The sequence below is a fragment of the Ranitomeya variabilis genome, chromosome 1 (genome assembly GCF_051348905.1).
Source record: "Ranitomeya variabilis isolate aRanVar5 chromosome 1, aRanVar5.hap1, whole genome shotgun sequence".
Classification (NCBI taxonomy): Eukaryota; Metazoa; Chordata; class Amphibia; order Anura; family Dendrobatidae; genus Ranitomeya; species Ranitomeya variabilis.
In genome coordinates this window covers 379,161,741-379,184,891 of record NC_135232.1, presented here as the reverse complement: position 1 = coordinate 379,184,891, position 23,151 = coordinate 379,161,741, and the positions used below count along the sequence as shown (strand labels likewise).

Below are 23,151 nucleotides of genomic sequence, written 5' to 3'. Positions count from 1 at the left end.
TTTAATGTTCTGAACATATTCCATTATGCATAAATATATATATATATATATTTTTTTAAAGTTATGTTATCTAAAGTGTTTCACACCCCTGCCAGGCGCTGTTAATAATTTACCGGTGAGAAAGGCAATGACATCCTCCCTTTAATATTATGCAAGAGTAAAAAAAAAATAGTTGCAAATTTTGGCATTTAATTAGGAATAAATGCAAAGTGTTAAATATAAAACAGGTTTTAATTATTACAAATGTAAGGGCTGGATTGTAGCCTTTCCACAACAGATACACGTCAATGGCAGCTGGAAACCATACCCATAGCACTGCAAATATACCATAGTGTCAGGCTGGGAGTCTGGCCGGAGTATGGAAAACCGGGCCCGTTGGGTGGGCAAGCTGTAGAGGTGACTGGCTGTGCTCCTCAGCAGAGCTGCCCTTACATTGCGTGCATTAGTCTGGACTGTAAGATGGACCCAAGTACTGCTTGATGTGATGTGTTTTCCATGCAGATCATCGTCAGTTCAGGTGGAAAATCGGCCATGTGCACTGGCTAGAATTGGTCCGTGTGCAGTCCGTAGTGCCTGTGGCCCAGTTCTTCACTAGTCTGAACAAGCCCTTATCAGAATAGTGAAGAATGACTAAATATGACATATTAGAAAACAGTATTTCACATTCATACATCTTATCTGGAACTTCAAGATGCTATTGAGCAGGAGGTAACCGATATCCTAATGTGTCTGCTCCTCCAGCTGTACAAGCCCCCAGGATGGGCTCACACCAGCGCTGGGAATTCCGTTATTCTCTTCTTTTATTGGAACAGAAAAGCAGAAGACAAGTATGAGACAGAGCTGTCACAATGGACACAAATTATAGAGTCTCTTGGGTTTCCGCTATAGTGTTCAGTCTCATGAAAAAGAAAAAAAGAATACTACTATGTGCTGCGCTTTCTCTTCTGGTGGAAATGACGGGGCCTGCGACAGAGCCTCTTAATGTCAGTGTGTACAAAGCCTGAAGGCAGCTAGGATTCTAATAATCTTGGTAAGTCATAGTGAGAAGTTTCCATCTGTGGAGGTGCTCGGTCTATGGAGGGAAGGGGAGCAGCTCAGAGCTTCTGCCCTGTTGTCCCAGACCGCCACTGATCAACACTTTTTTTTTTTTTTTACTAACAGGCACACTACGTTATAGGACAGCCTCAGAGAGGGGAGCACTAAAGCCTGTTAGAAAGAAAGTTAAAAATAATAAAATATATTGCATCTCTTGATTTTCCTTAATCTAAATGACGGCTAAACACAACTGAAAATAAATCGTGGCAGGCACTGACAGATTCCATCATCCTTCCCGTGGTAAGCAAATTATACTAAAACACTAGAAGTCTTCATAGGTTAGGTGAAAAAAATACATATTCACAATATTATAACAAATTCTGGAGCTGTGATCACATAATGGCATAAAACATTTTATAAAAAAACCAAAAACTTTAATCTGTTATATACAAGAGGAAATGTATTTAATTAAGGCCGGGGGCTACTTGCTGACTTTTGCAGCATGAGTTGTGTGACATGACAAGCAAATCACAAAACATCAGATTTGGCTTGACTTTTTGCAACTAGCTTGTCGCGATACCCTTGGGGCACAATGCCATGCAGCACCTGGCAATCGTTGGCTGTGCGACCTATGTCACGGCCAAAGTCGTCATGTAACCCCTGCCCAATAGTGTTAGCATGACTGGGTCTCTGGAGAAAAAAAAAAAAATAGGATCAGTTCATGATAGCATCAACTCCTGTTGGAAGAAGGCACCTTTGTGTCAATAAATTAATCAGCATGAGCAAAGCCCATTTCAAGTCATCTTAAACTGTAGGCCAAACACTTGGAAGGTCGAGGTATTATTCTGGTTTGCGAGCCACAAAAAATATGCAGTCATAGAAGTACTTCATCATTGATAAATGATTCACCGTATACGTTGTCCTTATTGATTCTCTCTCCACCTGCAAATAGGAGAGGGGTTCATTCATTAGTTAAATTGTAACTGCACTTTAAATTTATCATGCTCATAAATCAACAGTACAAGTGACGATAAGAAACTTTGTAATATACGTGGTTAGAGACAGATCTCTCTCGTTACTCCTCTCCTACACTGATCATTCATGCTCAAAAACGGTCTACAGATCTATCTTCATTAAAGTATCAAATTACTCCTACAGCCTGCAGAAGTTTATGGAGATGGGAGCAGAGGGACACAGAAACTGCTGAAGCTTCTAGTGACTAAATCATGCAGCTATTTATTTTGTTTTTTACTAAGATTGAATTAAAAAAAACCTCCTGTTCTTTAAAATAAGAGGACTAAAAAATATGTAAGAGAGCCCCTTTAACATATCGACTTGTCCAAAATACATCAACCAATACAAATGCGTGTTGTTCGATTTAAAGGGTCATTCCCAAGATAGAATCTAATCCTTCCTATCCATTCATGATCCATGGGCCTGTCAGCTGTGCTAAGCTTTCTCCGGCAGTTTCATTCAAGGAGACAGATTGCAGAGCTGGGTTCCCCAGCCTTGTTCCCACCATCACTGTGGATCCCAGGGGTTGGACCCCTAGAAATCACCAAGCAATCTCCTATTCTATTGTTAGGGGATAACTTATCTTGGGAATAACATCTTCATTAAAAAATAAACCACTGATAATATGGCATAAAAGGCAACTGTAAAATGAAAATATAACTGTGGCAATGCGTGAGAAATGTTGGACATATCTTTCTAAATACCTCAAAATGGAATCCAAGCTGTATGATAACATTTTTGAGATCTTCATAACTCACTTCTATAGAAAGTTCATTTGCCAGGTTTTCAAAATGATATAAAAGCGGCCCTGAAATAAATAAGAATAATTCACAAATCGGAAATGAAACCATATGTATTCTGCCATTCTGTTTCACGTCTATACATAGGACTGGATTCTTGCCCCTAGGCCGGCGACTGAGGGTCCTGATGGGAAAAATCTTTCACTCAAGGGGACAGTTTATCCTTATTGTTGATTGCCTCCTGGCTTTAGATTTTTTTGCTTATTTTCAGAAAAATTAGGGAATTTAATACTGTCCACATCCCAAAAAGCCAATGTTTCAGGCACATAATGAAGATTCGGGAACGGTTCTCGTTGCAGAATTGACAGATTCCTGGCGGGTACACAGATCTAATGGAGAGGATCAGAGTTCAATCTTCCTGGCTCTATACTATAAAACAGCGGAGATCGTACTAACCCCACCTGCTAATGGAACACCAACAAGGATCATATAACTCAGTCATCAATATCACCAGATATAGAATTTAAAGTGGGGCTCCTCTATTTGAAAATCCCTGTCCCACGGCCTCAGTTGGTTTAAAACAAAACAAACAAACCGTGCTTTACTCACCCTCCCTGTGTCTGATGCAGAGCCTCTACCGTTGTCCTGGGTTATAGTCTGTAGCACTGATGTCACGTTGGCAGTGCTGCCACCAATAACCGAGCTCAGCATCTACACATACTGGCTGCAGCCAATAACCGAGCTCAGCATCTCCACATACTGGCTGCAGGCAATAACAGAGCTCAGCATCTCCACATACTGGCTGCAGGCAATAACGGAGCTCAGCATCTCTGCATACTGGCTGCAGGCAATAACCGAGCTCAGCATCTCCACATACTGGCTGCAGGCAATAACCGAGCTCAGCATCTCCGCTTACTGGCTGCAGGCAATAACGGAGCTCAGCATCTCCGCATACTGGCTGCAGGCAATAACCAAGCTCAGCATCTCTGCATACTGGCTGTGCAGGCAATAACCAAGCTCAGCATCTCCGCATACTGGCTGTGCAGGCAATAACCGAGCTCAGCATCTCCGCTTACTGGCTGCAGGCAATAACCGAGCTCAGCATCTCTGCATACTGGCTGCAGGCAATAACCGAGCTCAGCATCTCCGCTTACTGGCTGCAGGCAATAACCAAGCTCAGCATCTCTGCATACTGGCTGCAGGCAATAACCGAGCTCAGCATCTCCGCATACTGGCTGCAGGCAATAACCGAGCTCAGCATCTCCGCATACTGGCTGCAGGCAATAACCGAGCTCAGCATCTCCGCATACTGGCTGCAGGCAATAACCGAGCTCAGCATCTCCGCATACTGGCTGCAGGCAATAACCGAGCTCAGCATCTCTGCATACTGGCTGCAGGCAATAACGGAGCTCAGCATTTCCACATACTGGCTGCAGGCAATAACCGAGCTCAGCATCTCTGCATACTGGCTGCAGGCAATAACGGAGCTCAGCATTTCCACATACTGGCTGCAGGCAATAACCGAGCTCAGCATCTCTGCATACTGGCTGCAGGCAATAACCAAGCTCAGCATCTCCGCATACTGGCTGCAGGCAATAACGGAGCTCAGCATCTCCGCATACTGGCTGCAGGCAATAACCGAGCTCAGCATCTCCGCATACTGGCTGCAGGCAATAACCGAGCTCAGCATCTCCGCATACTGGCTGCAGGCAATAACCGAGCTCAGCATCTCCACATACTGGCTACAACCAATAATCGAGTTCAGCATCTCCACATACTGGCTGCAGCCAATAACCGAGCTCAGCATCTCCACATACTGGCTGCAGGCAATAACGGAGCTCAGCATTTCCGCATACAGGCTGCAGGCAATAACCGAGCTCAGCATCTCCGCATACTGGCTGCAGGCAATAACGGAGCTCAGCATCTCCGCATACTGGCTGCAGGCAATAACCGAGCTCAGCATTTTCGCATACTGGCTGCAGGCAATAACGGGGCTTAGCATTTCCACATACTGGCTGCAGGCAATAACAGAGCTCAGCATTTCCGCATACTGGCTGCAGGCAATAACGGAGCTCAGCATCTCCGCATACCGGCTGCAGGCAATAACAGAGCTCAGCATTTCTGCATACTGGCTGCAGGCAATAACGGAGCTCAGCATCTCCCTATACCAGCTGCTGGCAATAACGGAGCTCAGCATTTCCACATACTGGCTGCAGCCAATAACGGAGCTCAGCATCTCCGCATACCGGCTGCAGCCAATAACCGAGCTCAGCATCTCCGCATACTGGCTGCAACCAATAACCGAGCTCAGCATCTCCACATACTGGCTGCAGGCAATAACCGAGCTCAGCATCTCCGCATACTGGCTGCAGGCAATAACCGAGCTCAGCATCTCCACATACTGGCTGCAGGCAATAACCGAGCTCAGCATCTCTGCATACTGGCTGCAGGCAATAACGGAGCTCAGCATCTCCGCATACTGGCTGCAGGCAATAACGAAGTTCAGCATCTCTGCATACTGGCTGCAACCAATAACTGAGCTCAGCATTTCCGCAAACTGGCTGCAGGCAATAACTGAGCTCAGCATTTCCGCATACTGGCTGCAGGCAATAACCGAGCTCAGCATCTCCACATACTGGTTGCAGGCAATAACGAAGTTCAGCATCTCTGCATACTGGCTGCAACCAATAACTGAGCTCAGCATTTCTCCATACTGGCTGCAGGCAAAAACGGAGCTCAGCATTTCCGCATACTGGCTGCAGGCAATAACTGAGCTCAGCATTTCCGCATACTGGCTGCAGGCAATAACCGAGCTCAGCATCTCCACATACTGGTTGCAGGCAATAACGGAGCTCAGCATCTCTGCATACTGGCTGCAACCAATAACTGAGCTCAGCATTTCCGCATACTGGCTGCAGGCAATAACGGAGGTCAGCATTTCCGCATACCGGCTGCAGGCAATATCGGAGCTCAGCATTTCCGCATACTGGCTGCAGGCAATAACGGAGCTCAGCATCTCCGCATCCTGGCTGTAGCCAATAACGAAGTTCAGCATCTCCACATACTGGCTGCAACCAATAACTGAGCTCAGCATCTCCGCATACTGGCTGCAGGCAATAACGGAGCTCAGCATTTCCGCATACCGGCTGCAGGCAATGACGGAGCTCAGCATTTCCGCATACCGGCTGCAGGCAATAACGGAGGTCAGCATTTCCGCATACCAGCTGCAACGCTACCAACATGATGTCAGTGCTGCAGGAAATAACGGGTCATTGGGATCAACGGCAGAGACACTTGACCAGGGGGAAAGTATGAGGGTTATTTTCATGGGTTTCTGCCCCCACATTACCACACACAATCCCGCCCCCCCCACCACATTACCACATACAATCCCACCCCCCACCACATTACCACACAATCCCGCCCCCCACCACATTACCACACACAATCCCACCCCCCCACATTACCACACACAATCCCGCCCCCCACCACCTTACCACACACAATCCCCCACACACAATCCCGCCCCCCACCCCATTACCACACAATTCCGCCCCCTCACCACATTACCACACGTAATCCCGCCCCCCCCACATTACCACACACAATCCCGCCCCCCACCACATTACCACACACAATCCCGTCCCCACCACATTACCACAGATAATCCCGCCCCCCACCACACACAATCTTGCCCCCACACATTACCACATGAGGCTCCATCCCCACACATTACCACACAAGGCTCCGTCCCCCCACATTACCACACGAGGCTCCGTCCCCACACATTACCACACAAGGCTCCGTCCCCACACATTACCACACGAGGCTCCGTCCTCACACATTACCACACGAGGCTCCGTCCCCACACATTACCACACGAGGCTCCGTCCTCACACATTACCACACGAGGCTCTGTCCCCACACTTAAACAAGAAAAAGGATATGCATAACAATGGGATCAACCAGAAAATAACTTTATTAGTACAAAAAAAAACACAGCAAGGTAGAACACACATTTAAAAACCAAAAAACAAGCACATGGTCAATACACTATATGCAATGCCCCCAGCAAGTGGAACACAAATACCAACCAGCACCCAATAAATTGTAATATATCAAATAGATGGCATCTGTATATACACATGTCCTATCAAAGCTGCCCATCTACTACCAGCTATGCCCTACCTATAACCTACAAATTAACCACACAATAGTGCTAGGAACCGGACACAGATTTCATATCCCAAACATATTTACCAAAATGGTGCCACACCAGGACAGGTGCCACGAGGTAGTAATAAGCATTTCCCCAAAGCCTGGGAGCAGAACATATCCTAAGGTCCAAGGTCCTAAAGATAGAGCCCACAAAAATGGGTGCCAGGTAGAGATGCAGTAGCCAAAATAAAGGTGCTTGTGCTGGGGGGGGATGAGAGCCCCACGCGTATCGACGCTACAAGAGCGTCTTCATCAGGGGATGCCTGCTCCCAGGCTTGGGGGTAATGCTTATAACTACCTCGTGGCACCTGTCCTGGTGTGGCACCATTTTGGTAAATATGTTTGGGATATGAAATCTGTGTCCGGTTCCTAGCACTATTGTGTGGTTAATTTTTAGGTTATAAGTAGGGCATAGCTGGTAGTAGATGGGCAGCTTTGATTGGACATGTGTATATACAGATGCCATCTATTTGATATATTACAATTTATTGGGTGCTGGTTGGTATTTGTGTTCCACTTGCTGGGGGCATTGCATCTAGTGTATTGACCATGTGCTTGTTTTTTGGTTTTTAAATGTTTTTAAATGTGTGTTCTACCTTGCTGTGTTTTTTTTGTACTAATAAAGTTATTTTCTGGTTGATCCCATTGTTATGCATATCCTTTTTCTTGTTTAAGTGTTCAATGGTTTCCCATATATGCATATGGTTGATCCCAGATTTTCTCATTCCTTGTGGTGCCCGCTGTACTCTCTCTTGTGTAGCTCTGTCCCCACACATTACCACACGAGGCTCTGTCCCTCCACATTACCACACGAAGCTTTGTCCCCACACATTACCATACGAGGCTCCGTCCTCACACATTACCATACGAGGCTCCGTCCTCACACATTACCATACGAGGCTCCGTCCTCACACATTACCATACGAGGCTCCGTCCTCACACATTACCACACGAGGCTCTGTGCCCACACATTACCACACGAGGCTCCGTCCTCACACATTACCACACGAGGCTCTGTGCCCACACATTACCACACGAGGCTCCATCCCCACACATTACCACACGAATCCAGTTTGCTTTTGATTTTACACTGTGAATAAAATGTATTAGTATTATTCAGATTTTTAATTATTATTATTGTTATTAACTTCATTTTAAGTTAATTTACCACCTGCGTAAGCGCTATTGAATGTTGTCATTATTTACTTTAATCACTAGCAGCGTTAATTAGATAGCAATGAGCATGCCGAGCGTTAGCTGGCTGGAAACAGCTAGTTCATTTATAAAAGGGAACTGGGAAATCTCTTACCTAAATTAATCCAAATGCCTCCTGGTTTAAGAATTTTCCAGATTGTCTCAACATAGTCGAGAATATTATGCGCAGTGTCTATAAAAAAGCATGTGGCTACACAGTCCCAAGAGCCTGTTATAATGGAGAAGGAAGACATAGAAACGTTAATGTTAGAAAGCTGCCATTCTATTGGTAACACTTATTTGCAGGTCTTGTATCACCACCCTGCCAGAGGAAGTCGTTGCCCACTTGAGATACCCCTGTAAGTGGCAGAGCTGAACGCCTCTCTGTAAGAGCTCTGCTATGCTTGGTCTTTGTTGACATTGCTGCAGCACATGTGACTTCTGTAGCCAATCACAGAAGAAGTAGTGATGCCAATGTAGCTGGCAAAAGCCATTAAGTGATTGCCTGCAGGAGTAAGGTGACCTGTAGTTATAGGCCTGCCAACACAGACTGGGGCAGAAGCACAGCAGCACCGGTGCAGGGTATTCAACGGATATGATTGTGGCCTAAGGCAAGCTACAATAACAAGAAAATGAAAACAGAAAACCCCTTTTAAAGAAGACATGTCACAAGGTCAAAAGTGGGCAGATTGTGTTCGTTTTTACCATTCTTGCTGCTCCACTGAGTATTCCATTTTCATGCTATTTACATAGGTTATTATTACTACGTATATTATTATTATTTACAGTATTTCTATAGCACCATTGATTCCATGGTGCAGTACATGAGAAGGGGTTACATACAAATTACAGATATCACTTACAGTAAGCAAACTAACAATGACAGACTGATACAGAGGGGCGAGTATATAATGCCTACCTGGTAAAAGAACACAAACATTAGCACTGAACACAATATACAATACTCTGGGACAATCTTACGGGTTTAAAAGAGACAAAAAAAAGATGACTCAGGAGAAACAAGAAATAAAGGAGAAACAAGAAATAAAGCAGAAACAAAAGATGGCCAGTTTTGACCGGTCTCTAAGCTTTATTTATAACGGATTTAAAGATAATCCGTCAGCAGGTTTTGCCATCAAATCCAAGAGCAGCTTGGTGTAGTCCAAGACCCTGATTCCAGAGATGTGTCACTTACTGGGCTGCTTGTTGTAGTTTTCATAAAATCACTCTTTTCGCCGTAGAGGACTAGTAGACCTGCTGCCAGGTAGGCAAGTACCGTATATACTCGTGTATAAGCTGAGTTTTTCAGCACATTTTTTTGTGTTTTTCATAAACATTTATGTAAAAAAGTACACATATTTGGTATCACCATGTCCGAAACAAACCAACCTATAAAACGGTCACACTAGTTAACCTTTCAGTGAACACCGTTAAAAAAAATAAATAAAATGTGATCAAAAAGTACAATGTAAATAATTATGGAATCGCTGAAAACGCCATCTAGTCCTGCAACAAACAAACCGCCATACAGCTCCATCAGCGGAGAAATAAAAGTTATAGCTCTCAGAATTAAGTAAGGCAGAAACAAATTCTTTTCTTTAATAAAACTAGTTTTTATTCTGTAAAAGCGCAAAACATAAGCATAATTATATAAATGCTAGATGGTGGCCCACTTCTAACGCATCGGGTATTCTAGAATATGCATGAATATGCGTAGTATATTGCCCAGCCACGTAGTATGTTGGCCAGCCACGTAGTATATTGCACAGCCCATGTAGTATATTGCCCAGCCACGTAGTATATTGCACAGCCACGTAGTATATAGCACAGCCACGTAGTATATAGCACAGCCACGTAGTATATTGCACAGCCACGTAGTATACAGCACAGCACACGTAGCATATAGCACAGCCCACGTAGCATATTGCACAGCCCACGTAGTATATTGCACAGCTCACGTAGTATATTGCACAGCCCACGTAGTATATTGCACAGCCCACGTAGTATATTGCACAGCCCACGTAGTATATTGCCCAGTCACGTAGTATACTGCACAGCCCACATAGTATATTGCACAGCCCACGTAGTATATTGCACAGCCCACGTAGTATATTGCACAGCCCACGTAGTATATTGCACAGCCCACGTAGTATATTGCACAGCCCACGTAGTATATTGCACAGCCCACGTAGTATATAGCACAGCCACGTAGTATATAGCACAGCCACGTAGTATATTGCACAGCCCACGTAGTATATTGCACAGCCACGTAGTATATTGCACAGCCCACGCAGTATATAGCAGAGCCCACGTAGTATATAGCACAGCCACAGAGTATATAGCACATCCCAAGTAGTATATACTCACCTTCCGTCCGCAGCTGTCACCGCCGCATGTTCTGCGCTGTTTCCTGCTGTCACAGCCGTCATGAATAACTGTGGCCGTCATCACTCACTGCGGCCGCAAATTTAGTCCCAGGCTTTTGGCGGCAGTAGGCCCAACAGCGTCCATGGTCCCGGCTCCGCCTTCCTCACGGCGACTCCGCCCCCTTTGCAGCACTTCTGGCCGGGCCTGTACTGGCTGGCCGCGACCTGCGGCCGCTAATTTAGTCCCTGGCTTTTTGCCGGGGTAGGCCCAACAATGACCATGGTCCCGGTCGGCTCCGCCCTCCTCATGGCGACTCCACCCCTTCACAGCGCTTCTGGCCGGGCCTGTACGGAGTGGGCGGGGACACGCTCTGCATACTTCCTGGCCTCCCCTTCCCTTTTGTCTACGCCCACTGGCTGGCCACGACCAATGAATATCCGGGACAGACAGAAAGCAAGACGGAAGTACCCCTTAGACAATTATATAGTAGATGGTGTTGCTGTTATTGTACTGATCTGAAGAATATAGCTGCCTTATCACTTTTCCCACATGGTGAACAGCATAAAAAGGACCCCCAAAAAACAATTTCCTGAAAATGGTACCAATAAAAACGTCAACTAATCCCACAAAAACAAGCAGTCACATGACTCTGTCAGCAGAAAAAGAAAAATTATAGCTGCCTAAATATAGTGATGCAAAAACTTTATTTTAAAATAAAGAGTCTTTTAGTATGTGACAGCTGTCAAACATAAAAACCCGCTATAAATCTGGTATCGCTGTAATCGCACCGACCCGAAGAATAAAGTCACCTAATCACTTATACAACACGAGGAACGGTGTAAAAAAATAAATAAATAAAACCAATTTTTCACCTGCTGTTTATTTTGCCTCCCAAAAATCGCAGTAAGGCTCGGGGCACACTTATCCTGTGCTTTGCACTGAACGCTTGCACCGAGATTTCCATGAAAATCTATGAAATATGCAATTTACACGGAACCCCCAGCGAAGATTCCCTATAATGAGGCAGATGGAGGCACTGTGGACGCCATAGGACCTGTGATCCGGTGGTGTCAGTCTTTTCCGGATAAAAGTGCCACTGGCCACAGTTTTGTACACTTTTAAAAATTAGGACACCGCAGAATAGAGGCTAGAAGGAGTCCAGAGTAAATCTGCTGCCTCATTATAGTGAATGGCACCATCTAAATAATGTTATTCAGAGATTTAGATGGAAACCCCAATGTAAGTGCTCAGCGTAGAGTGTCGGATAAATGTGATCCAAACGTCATGTTAAATGTTTCAAATAAAAGCTTCCACTCAATCCACAAAAAAAGCACGTCCCCACTTAGGTCTGTCATCTGTCCATGGAAATATATGGGGCCCTTGCGTTACTGGTAGCACAAAGGCTATGGAAAAGCGCCATGGCTCCTCACCCCCCAAAAGAAATCCAGTGAATTTTGAGCCCTGAAATCCAAATGCCCCCTCCCTTTTAAAGGGAACCTGTCACCAGGTTTGGCCGATAAAAGATACGGCCATCACCTTTCAGGGCGCCCCCGATCCGACCTAAAAGATAAGAAAAATAAGTTCTATTATACTCACCCGGGGGCGGTCCGGTCCGATGTATGTCGCAGGTCTGGGTCCGTCCCCTCCCATCTTCTTGCAATGCCACCCTCATGCTTGCTTCACAGGCTCCCCGGCATCGAGCTCCGGCGCAGGCGTACTGATTTGCCCTGATGAGGGCAGAGTAAAGTACTGCAGTGAGCAGGCGCTGGGCCTCTCTGACCTTTCCTCACCTGCGCGCTGCAGTACTTTACTCTGCCCTCAACAAGGCAGACAAAGTACGCCTGCATCGGAGCACGATGTCGGGGAGCCATGTAGAAAGCAGGAGGGCAGTGATCATAAGAAGATTGGAGGTGCCGGACCCGGACTTGCGACACCCATCGGACCGGACTGCACAGGACCGCCCCCCCAGTTGAGTATAATATAACTTATTTTTCTTATCTTTCAGGTTGGATCAGGGGCTTATTTACAACGGGCGCCTGATTGCTATGAGCGGTGCCCAGTGGTCGGTGCTCATAGCAAGTGAGTAATTCTGCTACATACAAGCGATCTGATTATCGCCTCTATGTAGCAGAGGCGATCGGGTCATGGCAGCTTCTAGTCTCCCCTGGAGACTATTGAAGCAAGCAAAAAGTAAAAAAAAGTTTTTAAAAATATATATATATATATATATATATATATATATATATATAAAAAAAAAATAAAGTTCAAATCTCCCCTCTTTCGCCCCATTCAAATAAAAAAAATAAAAAAAGCAAACATACAAATATTTGGTATCGCCACATTCAGAATTGCCAGATCCAAAAAAAAAAAAAAAAGGATTAACCTGAACGCTAATCGGCGTAGCGAGTAAAAAAAAGTCATAACGTCAGAATTATGGGTTTTTTTGGTCGCGGTGACATTGCATTAAAATGCAATAACGGGCGATCAAAAGGTTGCGTCTGCACCTAAATGGTATCATTAGAAACGTCAGCTCAGCACACATAAAAAAAGCCCTCACCCAACCCCAGATCACGAAAAATGGAGATGCTACGGGTATTGTAAAATGGCGCAATTTTTTATTTTTTTTTAACAAAAGTTTGTAATTTATTTTCACCACTTACCATATTTTCCGGCGTATAAGATGACTTTTTAACCCCTGAAAATCTTCTTAAAAGTCGGGGGTCGTCTTATACGCCAGGTGTCGTCTTGTACGCCGAGTGCAGACACCAATGTGTATATGGTGGGTGGGGGGGGGGAAGGGGGGAGTGGTCCCGATGACAAAGAGGGGGCGTCTCACAGGAAAGTGTGAGTGGAGTATCCCCCATTACCTCATTGTAGCTGCAGCGTGGGGTCTCTGTGCTGGGGAGAGGCGGCAGCTGCTGCTCTTCTTTGTGCCGCGTGGGTGCTGTGGGGCGGCGGCTCCTCTTTGTGCAGCGTCGGGCCTCTGTGCTGTGGGGCGGCGGCGGATCTTCGTGCAGAGTCAGTCGGGGCTCCTCCGGCATTTCCTCAAAGCCCGGAGGCCCCGGCAGCTCCATTGCTGCGCATGCTCAGATTCAGATCTCGTCCCGAGATCTCGGGAGACGAGATCTGAATCTGAGCATGCGCCGCCCCAGCGGCCATTTTCCCGGAGGCCACCGCATCGCAGCAATGGAGCTGCCGGGGCCTCCGGGCTTTGAGGAAATGCCGGAGGAGCCCCGACTGACTCTGCACGAAGATACGCCGCCACCCCCCAGCACAGAGCCCCGACGCTGCACGAAGAGGAGCCGCCGCCCCACAGCACCCACGCAGCACAAAGAGGAGCAGCAGCCGCCGCTCCCCAGCACCCCACGCTGCAGCTACAATGAGGTAATGGGGAATACTCCACTCACACTTTCCTGTGAGACGCCCCCTCTTCGTCATTAGGACCACTCCCCCCCCCCAAAAGGCACATTAGTCACCAGCCCTATAAGACGACATATGGCGTATAAGAAGACCCCCGACTTTTAAGAAGATTTTATATTTTAACTGGAAAAGTTGGGGGGTCGTCTTATACGCCGGAAAATACGGTAGATAACAAAATAACCTAGACATGTTTGGTGTCTATGAACTTGTAATGACCTGGAGAATCATAATGGCCGGTCAGTTTTAGCATTTAGTGAACCTAGTAAAAAAGCAAAAAACAAATGTGAGATTGTATATATTTTGCAATTTTACTGCACTTGAAATTTTTTTCCCCATTTTCAAGTGCACGACATAGTACAACCAATGATATACAACTCATCCCACAAAAAACAAGCCCTCACATGACCTTTTTGACCAAAAAATAAAAAAGTTATGGCTCTCTGAAGAAGGGGGAGCAAAAAATGAAAATGCAAAACCAAAAATTACTCTGGTCGCTAAGCGGTTAAAATGGTGTCGCGTCTGTGTATTTTCTGTCACATAGGCCCCTCAAAGTCACTTCAAAAGGAATGTGGTCCCTAAATAAATAGTTTTATAAATTTTGTTGGAAAAGGAGACATGATAAACATTTAACCCTTTTAACAATAAAAAAAAATGTTTCAACAATAATGCTGATGTTAAGTAGACATGTGGGAAATGTTCTTTATCTATTCCTTGTGGTATAACCTTCTGATTTAAGGGCATAAAAAGTTAAAGTTTGAAAAATGCCAATTTTTCAAAAATAAATGCAAATCATAGGTTCCTACATTTACCTTATGAAGTAGAATGTGTGATGGAAAAAAAACAAACAAAAAAAACACAATGTCAGAATCAGTGGGATCCGTTGAAGCATTCCAGAGTTATTGCTACAAAGTGACACTGGTCAGAATTGAAAAAAATTGGCCTAGTGAAATCAGGCTTAGGGGCTCAGGGGTGAAAGAGTTAAGCTACACAGTTTACGATTTGGTGACATTCTGGGGACTAAATCTGGTATTGGAAAACTTGTATACTCACTGTCATCTGAATAAATTTCCTGGAAGTCTCCTGCAGTCATGGAAAAATTTGGATTGCTTGGAAGTTCGTGAGGATTGACATCGGGAAAGTACACGGGCCTTACTTGATCTACTGATTTCACGTTGTTGCTAAACTGATGGATCCAAGGATAAAGTTTAAAAGCATTAATCTGGGAACATCTGTAACATAGCAAAAGGAAAACAATTCATAGAAAACCATTTACAAGAGTAAACCGAGGAAAAAACGATCATGGGACGTTTCACTGAAGTCACAACTATCATTGTGGAGTAGGGATGGGATGTTAAGAGGGTTGTCCACTACCTTCTTAGACACCCCCTTCTTATATACCTAACAAAACCTATATTACCCATCCACATCGGCGCCATTTCTGCAACGTTGGGGATGGGAATTAGCAGCCTTTACAGAGAGGACAAACAGGGTATGGATGAGCAACAACTGGACACTAATAGGCTGGAAGCATTTTAGAATACTAAAATACTGTCCTTTTCGCCGAGTTGCTCGGAAGTCGCTATTAAAATATACGCCTTTGGAGCCGATGCTGATGTGACTGAGGAGAGTAACGGAGCGGCGCTGGGAACCAGGTGAGGTCAATGATCTGTGAGTAGATCAATACATTAATGCTACAGTTCAGACGATTTTACACAGGTTGAGGGTGTAAAAAAATAACAGGAATGCTTCTCTAATGTGGAGAAAAGGGTCTGACTTTGCTTTTCAGGACCTGGCCTGGAACACTTACTGAGCTCTGCTATATTAGTGTAGCGCCTCATCCAGACGTCTGATGTAGGGACGTCTAAAGTGTCGCACATCACATGAGATGACATGGTCATTGGCGACTATGTTCTGTGCATTGATGTTGAATGCCGAGTCCAGTGACAAAGTTCAGAGCCGTCAGTGTTCAGAGCACAGCAGTGGGATCATAAGTCTGCTGTGCTCTGAACCCTGCAGTAGAGACAGCAGTAGTAACAGCACGTCGGTGGCTGACTGTGTACTACTAATCCCAGGCTTCCGAGCTGTTCTCATTGCTGAAAGAAGTCATCGCCGCAGCACTGCACTCCCTGCTCAGAGTCGGGCTAGAACTTCTTCCAGTGGTGAGTACAATGTCAGGCTGCCCTGGACCTTCTCTCAGTCATTGCTGAACACTATTGTGTGCAAAGACGGGGGAAGTTCTGCAGCTCAGCACATAGCCCAGTTCACAGCTGAGGTGGCCACAGTACAGGAGAGACGGTCAAACACTGACCACAGTCTCCCAGGGGCTGCTGTGTTAAGTTTCGTGATCTGACACTTACACACCAGCAAATAAAAATGGCAGCCCTCAAGGACTGCAGAAAATTATATATATATATATATATATATATATATATATATATATATATATATATATATGTATATGTATATATATATATATATATATATATATATATATATATATATATATATATATATATATATATATATATATATATATATATATATTACATTTTAACAGTACCTTTTTTTTTTAAATATATGATTATATAATTTACACAATTTGACACACTGGGCTCAACTGTTCTCAGTAAGCATTTCTGTTGAGGACCCCTACAAGTTAGCTAAAATGATTAGATTTATATACAGGCAAAAGAGGGCCATATCGCAGAAGCAGGGAGGTGGAGGAACAAAAGAAAAAAATTCTGGAGAACAATTACATTTACATCAAGAAAAAAAACTCTTAGGCTGTGTGCACACGTTGCTGATTTTTCGCGTTTTTTCCAGATAAAAAAAGCTATAAACCGCAAAAAAACAGCATACAATATGCATCCCATCATTTAGAATGAATTCTGCATGTTTTGTGCACATGATGTTTTTTTTTTCCCGCGAAAAAAACGCATCGCGGTAAAAAACGCAGCATGTTCATTAATTTAGCATTTTTTTGCGGATTTCCCACTATAAAATGCATTGGGAAATGTCCGGAAAAAAACGCATCAAAAACGAGCAAAAACCGCATGCAGATTTCTTGCAGAAAATTTCAGTTTTTTCTCAGGAATTTTCTGCAAGTATTCCTGAACGTGTGCACATAGCCTTAAACACTGGCTCGCGACCAGTGGTACGCTCTGATCTGATCTGTGGGAGAAGTGTCCAATAGGTGTCTTCCACCCCACCCCCGCCTCATCAGGCCATTATAAATTGACAGGTCTTTCCATGTGCCCTAAAATCAGGCTGAAAAAGCCTTGTTGAGGCTATGTGCACACGTCAGGATTTTGTCAGGATTTTTCCTCAGGATTTGTAGCCAAAACCAGGAGTGGGTGATAAATGCAGAAGTGGTGCATATGTTTCTATTATACTTTTCCTCTAATTGTTCCACTCCTGGTTTTGGCTACAAATCCTGAGGAAAAATCCTGACAAAATCCTGACGTGTGCACATACCCTCAGGGTTATTCACACTTCAAGCAGGTAAACAATTTGCTAATCAGAGATTTAGGAGGTTGTTTGCAGCTTCAGGATCATGCCTTGCCACCTATTTGCAGAGTTTTCATTAAGAACTGTAGGGCCACAATTTACTAAATCCAAGCAAAGCAACCTAAAAATACTAACAGCCAACATACCTGTTAAGAACAAAATTAGAAGAGAAAAGCATGAAAAAGCTCCATTCATTTCCTTGACAAGAATACCCATGCATCGCGATTTCCCAAGCCAATCTTCCAAGTCCAGCTCCAGGTATTAGTACATTAATTTGGGAAGGATCACTGCAAAACAGGAGAAAAAGGAAAGAAAATATAATTAAAACAAACGAGTGGCAACATTTCATCAATATAGCACTAAGGCTACTTTCACACTAGCGTTAACTGCATTATGTCGCAATGCGTTGTTTTGCCGAAAAAACGCATCCTGCAAAAGTGCTTGCAGGATGCGTTTTTTCTGCATTGACTAACATTAGCGACGCATTTGCGACGCAATGACATACGTCGTGCGACGGTTGCGCCGTGCTGTGGCGGACCGTCGGGAGCAAAAAACGTTACATGTAACATTTTTTGCTCCCGACGGTCCGCTTTTTCCGACCGCGCATGCGCGGCCGGAACTCCGCCCCCACCTCCCCGCACCTCACAATGGGGCAGTGGATGCGCTGGAAAAATGCATCCGCTGCACCCGTTGTGCGGCGGAGACAACGCTAGCGTCGGGAACCTCGGCCCGACGCACCGCGACGGGCCGAGCCCGACGCTAGTGTGAAAGTAGCCCAACATATACAGCCAGGGGCCGCCCGCGCAACTCCCACGGAGGGGCCGCCCGCGCAACTCCCACGGAGGGGCCGCCCGCGCAACTCCCACGGAGGGGCCGCCCGCGCAACTCCCACGGAGGGGCCGCCCGCGCAACTCCCACGGAGGGGCCGCCCGCGCAACTCCCACGGAGGGGCCGCCCGCGCAACTCCCACGGAGGGGCCGCCCGCGCAACTCCCACGGATGACTTGTCTTCAGGTACTATCTGCTCTGGCTGGCTGGGAGCACAGAACGGAGCTGTAAAGAACTGCTCTAGTCATTGTTTAGTGGCTGCTGTGAGAACTGCACATCAGCACCTATTACCTAAGCATAGGTCACCAATATTAAATGCCTGTACATCCACATTAAGGGTATGTTCCCACGGTCAGTAAATGCTGCGGGTTGGACACTGTGTACATCCGCAGCGTCTCTGAAAGATAAATGTCACCCATACAATGTATTGGACATGGTGATTCCGCCCAGTTCAATTAACACATGCGGAATCACCTGTGTTCAAAAGCTGGCAGCGCTTTGGATGCTGCGGACATGTTCTGCGTCCAAAGCGTTGCCTAATACTGAACGTGTGGACATACCCTAAGAGTGGCTGTTAGATAAATGAGCCATCAGATGATTACAGCTCATGTAATAGGGTGCTCCAAGTTTCCCCTGGCATCAGCTGTCAATAGAAGGAAGGATCGGGTAGTTGGAATTCAATATGACCAATCCTTTGGTCTTATGGGAAATAAGATGCTACCAGGGGGTGTCTTGCAGCAACTCCCTTCTCCATCCATAGTGAAAACATGCACATGCTCGACAAAGCGTAGAGGTTGGAGGGGGGGTCAACCTGAACAGATTCAGCTGGGTAACCTATATACGGAATGTATTATAAGGGGCCATCAGGAGCGTTCCAGAGACCTCTGACTTCTGCTGAGAAAGGTGCACGATCAGAAGGCATCTCAGAGTCTCTCCCCCATGAGTGGTCCTGCCCTGGATCTTCCAATCACACCTCCCTGGGCGAGTTTGACAGCCTGTATAATGGGTTCTCCCATAACAGGGAGTGTATGCAGGCTGTCAATCACGGGAGGTGTAATTAGAAGATCCAGGGCAGGATCACTCAACGGGTAGGAGACCCCACGCTAGACTAGTCCGGCCTCATTAGCACATGCGGTGTTGCTGGATAGTTTTCAATAACTGCTGTTTAGGAACATAAAGCACCTTATTGGCATAAAGGAGCTGCTCTCTGTACCTCTAGAGCAGCAGATGGCGGCAGTAAGGGGACAGAAAAGTTCTCTTTAGAGTCTGTCACATCTAAAACTTACAGCTCTTAGAGTTGCCCTTAGAAAACACAAGCCTGCAGTATTGATTTCACTTCTTTAGTTGTAGAGAGAAAAAAAGCTTTATCTAATATGCAAATGAGGGCTCCTCTGTGCACCCTGTGTGTGGCTAAGAGTAGTGATGAGCGAAGAGGGATTTTTGGTTCTTACCGTAAAATCTCTTTCTTGGAGCCTTCATTGGGGGACACAGGTAACCATGGGTGTATGCTGCTGTCACTAGGAGGCTGACACTATGCAAATAAAGAAGTAACTCCTCCCCGGCAGTATACACCCTCCGACAGGCACCAGGCAACTCAGTTGGTGCAAAAGCAGTAGTAGGAACAGGTAATATAAAACTCAACCTATGTACCAACCCACAACAACGGCACGTTAGCCAACACGGTACAACTTCAAGGGAGGGTGCTGTGTCCCCCAATGAAGGCTCCAAGAAAGAGATTTTACGGTAAGAACCAAAAATCCCTCTTTCTTTCTCGCTTCATTGGGGGACACAGGTAACCATGGGACGTCCAAAAGCAGTCCCTAGGGCGGGTATTCTGCAGAAAAAGAGGAGTCAAGTTGGCCGGTGAGAAACCGCCGCCTGCAGTAACCTCCTACCCAGGCTCGCGTCCGCGGAAGCCTGAGTATGCACCCCGTAGAATTTGACAAAGGTGTGCATGGAAGACCACGTAGCGGCCTTGCAAACCTGCGAGGCCGAAGCTTGGTGACGAACTGCCCAGGAAGCTCCCACTGCCCGGGTAGAGTGAGCCTTCACCCCCGAAGGAGGCTGTTTGTCTTGGACGCGGTATGCCTCCAAAACCGCTGAACGGATCCAACGAGCAATCGTGGACTTGGAGGCAGGAAGACCCTTTTGACGCCCATCCGAGACGACGAACAGAGGATCGGCCTGACGAAAAGAGGCAGTTCTGGCGATGTAAATCCGGATAGCCCTGACCACATCCAGCTTGTGAAGGGATTTCTCCAATGGATGAACCGGGGAAGGGCAAAAGGACGGGAGGACAATGTCCTCGTTGACATGAAAAGATGAGACAACTTTCGGTAAGAAGGAAGGAACCGGACGAAGAACCACCTTGTCTTGATGCAGGACCAGAAAGGGAGAACGACAGGATAAAGCCGCCAGCTCTGAAACCCTTCTAATGGAGGTGATGGCGATCAAAAAGGCTACCTTCCAGGATAGAAGCGAGAAGGAAACATCCTGAAGCGGTTCAAAGGGCGGCCGCTGCAGGGCAGCTAAGACGAGGTTGAGATCCCAAGGCTCAACAGGAGACCGGTAAGGGGGAGCTATATGAGCGACCCCCTGGATGAAGGTCCTCACCTGAGGCAGGGAAGCCAGGTCTCTTTGAAAAAGAATTGATAGAGCGGAGATCTGACCCTTCAAGGTGCTAAGGGAAAGACCCGAATCTAGGCCCGTTTGAAGAAAGCTGAGAAGGGAAGGAAGGGAAAAGGTCACAGGAAACAGATTGTTATCCTGACACCACCGGAAAAAGGCCTTCCAACATCTGTGGTAGACACGCGATGAGGCCGGTTTCCTCGCTCTTATCATAGTCTGGATGACGCTATGAGAAAAACCCGCGTTCTTCAGGACCGCGGCCTCAACGGCCAAACCGTTAAATTCAGCGACCGAGAATTCGGGTGGGAGAGAGGCCCCTGTGAAAGAAGGTCCGGAAGATCCGGAAGTCTCCACGGAACATCCGATAACATGTTTATCAGCTCTGCGTACCAGGCTCTGCGAGGCCAATCTGGAGCTACCAAGAGTACGGGGACCCCTTCCGACTTGATCTTCTTTACGACCCTTGGGATCAGAGGGAGAGGCGGGAACAGATAGGGCATCCGGAACTGGGCCCAAGAGATCACGAGAGCGTCGCATCCGACGGCCATCGGGTCCCGAGACCTGGCGACGTACTGGGGAACTTTGTGGTTTGCCCGGGAGGCCATCAGGTCGACATCCGGAACGCCCCACCGCTGGCAAATCTGGCTGAAGATTGCTGGAAGAAGAGACCACTCGCCCGCCACGATGCCCTGGCGACTTAGAAAGTCGGCCTCCCAATTGTCCACTCCTGGGATGTGGACGGCTGACAGAGAGGGAACATGACCCTCCGCCCAGCGGAAAATTTTTGCTACTTCCGCCATGACTTGACTGCTGCGAGTCCCCCCTTGGTGATTTATGTATGCCACGGCCGTGGCGTTGTCCGACTGAATGCGGACCGGCTTTCCCGAAAGGAGAGACTCCCAGCGGATGAGGGCTAGGAAGATGGCTCTGATTTCCAAGAGGTTGATCGAGAGGCACGCCTCTTGAGCAGTCCAGCGGCCCTGGGCTGTGAGGTGGAGAAAGACCGCTCCCCAACCTTGGAGACTGGCATCGGTGGTAATCACCTGCCAGTGGGGGGGTAAAAATGACCTCCCGCGCAGAATGGAGGTGGACAGCGTCCACCAAGAGAGAGACTGTCTCGCCCTGGGGGAGAGGCGAAACGGACGGTCCAGGGAAAGCGGGTTCCTGTCCCAGGCAGACAGAAGAGCCAGCTGGAGGGGACGAGAGTGGAACTGAGCATAGGGGACCGCTTCCATAGAAGCGACCATTCTCCCCAGAACTCTCATGGCTAGACGAAGGGACAGAGGACTCGGACCCTTTAGCAATCTGACACCCCGACGAAGAGAAAGAAACTTCTCCTTGGGAAGGAAGACCTGAGCCCGAAAGGTATCGAATTCCATGCCTAGGAACTCCAGCCGTTGGGTTGGAATCAAGGAAGATTTCTGGTAGTTGATCAACCAGCCTAGGCGAACTAAGGTGTCCAGAGTAAGATGGAGGCTCTGGCTGCAATCCCCCTGGGATGAGCCCTTGATCAATAGGTCGTCGAGGTATGGGATTACCAGAATCCCTTTTGAACGCAGGATGGCCATGACAGCTGCCATGACCTTCGTAAAGACCCTGGGAGCAGATGCCAGCCCGAAGGGGAGGGCAGTGAACTGGTAATGATGCTCCCTGATCGCGAATCGGAGGAACCTCTGATGCTGCACGCAAATAGGAATGTGAAGGTACGCATCCCGAATGTCCACTGAGCACAGAAACTCTCCCGGCTCCATGGACGCGATCACCGAGCGCAGAGATTCCATTTTGAAGTGTTGAATCCGAAGGTGGCGGTTCAATCGTTTGAGATCCAGAAGCGGACGGAGAGAGCCGTCCTTTTTTGGAACCACGAACAGGTTTGAATAAAACCCGGAAAACCGCTGACGAAAAGGCACCGGCACTACGACTCCCGAGGCGAGGAGCGAATCGACGGCTTGGAGAAGCCCTGGGAGATGAGAGGGCTTTTTGGGAGGACGAGAGAGCATGAAACGTCTTCCTGGGGGCGAAGAAAACTCTATTTTGTAGCCTGACGTGACGATCTCCCTGACCCAGGCGTCGTCGACTACTGAAAGCCAAACCTCTGAGAATAGAAGAAGGCGGCCTCCCACCCTGGAAGGAGTTCCAGGTGGGGGCGACCCGTCATTTATTAGAAAACCTGCGGCCCCGAGATCCCGATGGTTTTGCGG

The 23,151-nt window shown here is 46.8% G+C and overlaps 1 protein-coding gene across 1 annotated transcript in view; it reads right to left on the bottom strand.

Moving 5' to 3' along the window:
* Positions 1–212: 212 nt before the first annotated feature.
* The window catches only part of CARNMT1 (carnosine N-methyltransferase 1), a 38,268-nt gene continuing 15,329 nt past the window's right edge, over positions 213–23,151 (bottom strand). Inside the window, exons 4-8 of the mRNA XM_077249030.1 lie at positions 17,642–17,782; positions 15,039–15,217; positions 8,317–8,430; positions 2,754–2,857; positions 213–1,977 (exon numbers count right to left, since the gene is read on the bottom strand). Of these exons, the coding sequence (XP_077105145.1) occupies positions 1,876–1,977; positions 2,754–2,857; positions 8,317–8,430; positions 15,039–15,217; positions 17,642–17,782 (640 nt within the window). The 3' untranslated portion in view covers positions 213–1,875. The remainder of the gene's footprint in view (positions 1,978–2,753; positions 2,858–8,316; positions 8,431–15,038; positions 15,218–17,641; positions 17,783–23,151) is intronic.